At 41.5% G+C, this 4,513-nt stretch overlaps 1 protein-coding gene across 1 annotated transcript; it reads right to left on the reverse strand.

Moving 5' to 3' along the window:
- Positions 1 to 2: 2 nt before the first annotated feature.
- Positions 3 to 4,077, reverse strand: riox1 (ribosomal oxygenase 1). Its single transcript, XM_028397551.1, has 15 exons — positions 3,726 to 4,077; positions 3,433 to 3,591; positions 3,194 to 3,354; positions 3,008 to 3,107; positions 2,773 to 2,886; positions 2,387 to 2,493; positions 2,202 to 2,309; positions 1,927 to 1,961; positions 1,647 to 1,825; positions 1,353 to 1,457; positions 1,117 to 1,258; positions 689 to 809; positions 508 to 607; positions 329 to 415; positions 3 to 196 (listed from the first exon to the last, which is right to left on the reverse strand). The coding sequence occupies exons 1-15, from the start codon at positions 3,810 to 3,812 to the stop codon at positions 137 to 139; spliced, it is 1,665 nt and encodes a 554-aa protein (XP_028253352.1). The 5' UTR covers positions 3,813 to 4,077; the 3' UTR covers positions 3 to 136.
- Between the last annotated feature and the right edge of the window lie 436 nt (positions 4,078 to 4,513).

Raw genomic sequence — 4,513 nt, forward strand, 5'->3', positions numbered from 1 at the left:
CATTTTCTTTGATAAAATTGGTTTATTATGAACTGAACATTGAAAATTGACAAATGGATTGTTCAATAATAGACATCTAATGTCTTGTTGTTTAAATCTGTTCATGAAAGCAGCACGACTGAAGAATTTGTGGGTGCTACACAGGAACTGCTGTATGGATTATCCCTCTCTCAAAAAGCAGTTCAGCCAAAGCAATCTGTGGAAAAAGAGGACCAGAAATTTTACAAATGTAATTCAGGTTATGTTGACATAGAAAACACCCAGTTTTAGGAGGTACTTGAACAAAAATGCTGCACCCTACAATCCTATGCAGTTTCTGAAAACCTACCCTGTCCTGCACCGAATCACACGGGAGGCTTCCTACTGTTACAAACTCAGGATATGAGTGGATCAGAAATTCAATGGCATCTGTGTGCTAAAAGAAAAAAAAAACAATAGGTCAACAAAAGTGGATGGACACAGTGTGTATGGAGCATGAGACTTCACAAACAGACCCACAGTCCCTACCTCTGGTTTTATCTCAAAACTCTTGAGCTCCTCTTTGTGGTAAACTCTCGAGTTGTCTGTGGTGTAATATAGATGAACAGAGTCTCCATCACTGCATAACCTGTCAAAAAGAGTATAAATTTGAAAATTAAAACCACTCGGTTTAATCAAAGATAATTTCAACTATTGCTAGCTGAATTACCTGGAACACCCAGCACGAAGAACTCTGACTTGGGTCTGCGTGGTAATGTGCACACCCGCATTTTTAACTCGTCCATTCGCCCACCTCATTGGTACTCCCTGCACACTGCTTGCCAGTTCATCTGTAGTGAAGAAGTCAAAGAAATTGCGTTACTCTTCACTCATATAACTAAAAACTTAAGATAAATATAAAGTGTAAAAACGTGTACCTACAATGAGGCACACACAAAATACAAGGTACAAAATGAAGGCACAATGCAGTGAGAGTGCAAAGGATGTATAGTGCAGGACCGTGCAGTTGGCATAATGTAAACAGTCCAGGAATGGTTTAAGTTATAGCAGCTTATATTAGACTGGTATGACATGACTAAGGTGCAAGAGAAAACACAGGGTAAAGTTTTTCTTCATTTTCTTCTTCCCATCACATACCTGGAGTGAGCACAGGAGGCAGACAGTCATGGAGGAAGTCTCTGGCTTTCTGGTCGACGGCAGCATCCACTGGGGCGTAATTTTTAAGTTTTTTCATCAGGTTGTCGATTCGTGCGAGGAATTTTGTCCTGCGTGGGTCGTCCTGCCAAAGAAAAACTAGTGATGATACTGATTGTGTGTTCACAAAGTGTGCAGTAAATTAAAACCGTAATGTATTTGTTGTAATGGTAACAAACCTTGTCAGAGTTCTGTACTCCCATATATGTCAGGTAGTCGAGAGGTAAACCCTGTCTGAACTCCACATCCTCCTCCATTGCGATTTCTAACGCTGCTGGAACAATCTAAGCACCAAACAGGCCAGTTGTAGTGAGTTGTTTGCAGATGGTGGCAATCTTAGTACAGATTGCCACAACATTAGCTTTTTGGTATACACAAAATTACAGCCAGAGAAGTCTAGGAGTGTGTTCCATGTCTAAAACAGCCTCATGATGTTCTCTGCAGCCATCACAGCAGTGATCAGTGCGTATTACCCTCTGCAGCAGGTCTCCCCAGCTGTTCTTCTGATATGATGAGATGGTGATGTGCAGAGAGTGAGCGTCTGGCAGACAGTTGCCCTGATGGATGAACCCTCTAGGAAAGTAAATTAGATCCCCAGCTTCTACCACCACGTCCAGGATTGGCTTTCCAATGTCTGCCTGATCAAAGTTTGCTGAAAAAGAAAAAGAAAACCGTTCATCCTGAGGTCTGCCAATATGATAAATACCATATCCTTTCACCACAACTGTACTACTAAAAAATGTTTTTACTTACGACTTGAGTGCACAGGCAAGACCTCTTCTTCTGTCCTGAAGTCAAACGTTTAGTGTTATATAAACAATTTAGTGTTTTTGTGTGAGTCATATGCAGAAACATCTTGCGTCTGGTATAAGAATAAAACAAGGGACGCAGTGCTAATCCAGCAACCCCTGTGATCTGCAAAGTAAAATGATCTAAGGAGTCTGGTGATATCAGCTTTGCAGCATTCACTAAGCTGATTGATTTTAAATCAGCGGCGCTCATCTGCAAGATTTACCACTACATTTTACCTTGGATTGTACACTCTCCAGTGTTTCTTCCCCTCCAGCTGAACCACAAACGCCTCAATGTCATCATAATGTGGAGCAAAGCCCTGCGTCCCAGCTGGTGTCAGGTATCTGGTTAAAGAAAACACACATAATATGAGAAACACAGAGGGTTCCCACAATGACAGACGTTTGTCCCTCATACTCACACGTTGGCTCCTGCCATGCTGCCAAAGTGCTCCTGGAGGATGGACAGTACGTTCCACACTGTGGAGGAGAAAGCCTGAGGATTCAGCATGCGGAGGGAGCAGCCACTCTGGGGAGATGAAGACACAACGGTTGACTACTAATCTGCGGTGTGCAGATGGCGCACTGACGCGGTTAAAACAACTTGTAGCTCGCAGCACTAAAATATTCAAATTAAGACACTGCCTAATTCATGAACAAACATCAGAAGACTTCTTAATGAAGGCGGTTCTGGAAAATCTGAAAAATAAACTTTAATAACCTGCAAAGAGAAAGTGAAAACTTCTAATTTGTTGCAAAGGGCCCAATTATTACGGAGATAATCAAGATGCTTAAAATGGGTACTTACCTCATAGAAGTCCCACACAGTGAATGGTAGAGCTCTCCCTGGAGGATTGTGTGTTTCTCTCTTGCCATTAGTGTAGCTGGTGACATCTAGGTTCACACCATACTGAACATTGTCCTTAAAAAGTTAGAATTAACGAAAAGATAAAATACAAAGTTTACTTTGAGTCTCCCAGCTGATGAAGGCAATGCTTGAAAAGCTAATAAAGACACAGAGACAGGTGTCTTTACACTCTTACCTCTCTCAATATGCGATCAAACTCCGCTGTAGAGAACAGCCCCTTGTAATAATCTGGATTACCGCGTCGCACAAAGATGGGCTTCTTTTCCCATGTTTCCCTGTGAAAGGGAAAATGCTGTTACATGATTCTATCTCATGATGAAACGTAAACAGCTACAGAAAGAGGACTTCTTTTCAGACATACCTGAAAAAGGACTTGGCAGGAACCGGGTTGATGAGCCACTCAAACAGCTTGCTGGCTCTCTCCCTGCTGTTGTTGACTTTTGTCAGGGTGGTCAGCAAATCAGTGAGAGACTCCCCGTCTCCGTTTACAATCCCTTCCTCCTGCTGCTTTTCAACTACAGGCTTGAAAGAAATTCTATAATAAAACCACTGGAACAATTGTGGGATAAAACACATATAGTTGACATTGTTTGCACTTACAACCGCAGCTGCTTTGTGGTTCTTCTCTCTTTGTGCAGACTTCACCTGCTGCTTCTTCCTCATCTTCTTCCTCTCAGTTTTCTCAGCTTTCATGTTAGTTTTTCGTGCAGCGACCTTAGCTGCTGCAGGCACATTGTCCTTTTTCTTCTTGGCTGCCACCTGAAAACAAAAGATAACGGAACGTCAAACACAGGTGGTGATGAGCGGTTTGGAGGACTGAACACTGTGAGACGGGCTCAGTTACAGCTTTAAAAGACAGTCAACATTAACAACTTTATTAATTAAATGTTTACCTGTAGCGCCGGCTTCTTAGCAGAAGGAGGCTGGTCTGGTTGTAATGTTTGATACAAGGCAAGAGCAGACATGTGTTGTCTCTCCATTTTCTAAGTGGGACGTCATCACCCCGCGACTTCTACGGCGGCTTCTTCTTCTCTGAGGTTTTACGGCGGCTGGCATCCACAACGTTCCATTACTGCCACCTTCTGGACTTGTCATCCTATTTCTTACGTTTCTTTCTGTATATTCTAAATTAAGTCAGTGTCTCTCCAAAACTCTACCATACGTTTTCTTTTCGCCACTGTTTTCTACCGCCTCTTCATCGATCCCATTTGGTCTCGGCTCACTAGCGCCACCTAGGCCTCTCCAAATAAGTACAAAATTCTGTTTTTGAATATTCTTAGAAATTATTGTTTTATTAAGTTATTATTATTGTTGTTTCTAAATATTTTTAAATGAAAAAGAAAATAGCATAAGCAAGATACGTCGAAAAATGTTCTAATTTATTAGTTATGTGGTCTATCCATGTCAGAAAATATACTTTTGTTGTTCAATATTCATGCTGGAACTGGATAATTTCCATTAAAAACACTGCCAGTTATCGACCGATAGCGACAGCTCAGTACAAAAGTTCAACATTTGTCAATATTTAAACGACAGTGTGTATGGATTATTAATTTTAGTTCACAGTCATGTATCAGTGAATAATAATCATACTGACCACCAGATGGCGCATTTTCTCTGTTATTCGTCAGTAGTATGTCGACTGGCACATCAACACCGTTTCCCAGAATGCTTTGCTGCG

This window comes from Parambassis ranga, chromosome 24 (assembly GCF_900634625.1).
Source record: "Parambassis ranga chromosome 24, fParRan2.1, whole genome shotgun sequence".
Classification (NCBI taxonomy): domain Eukaryota; kingdom Metazoa; phylum Chordata; class Actinopteri; family Ambassidae; genus Parambassis; species Parambassis ranga.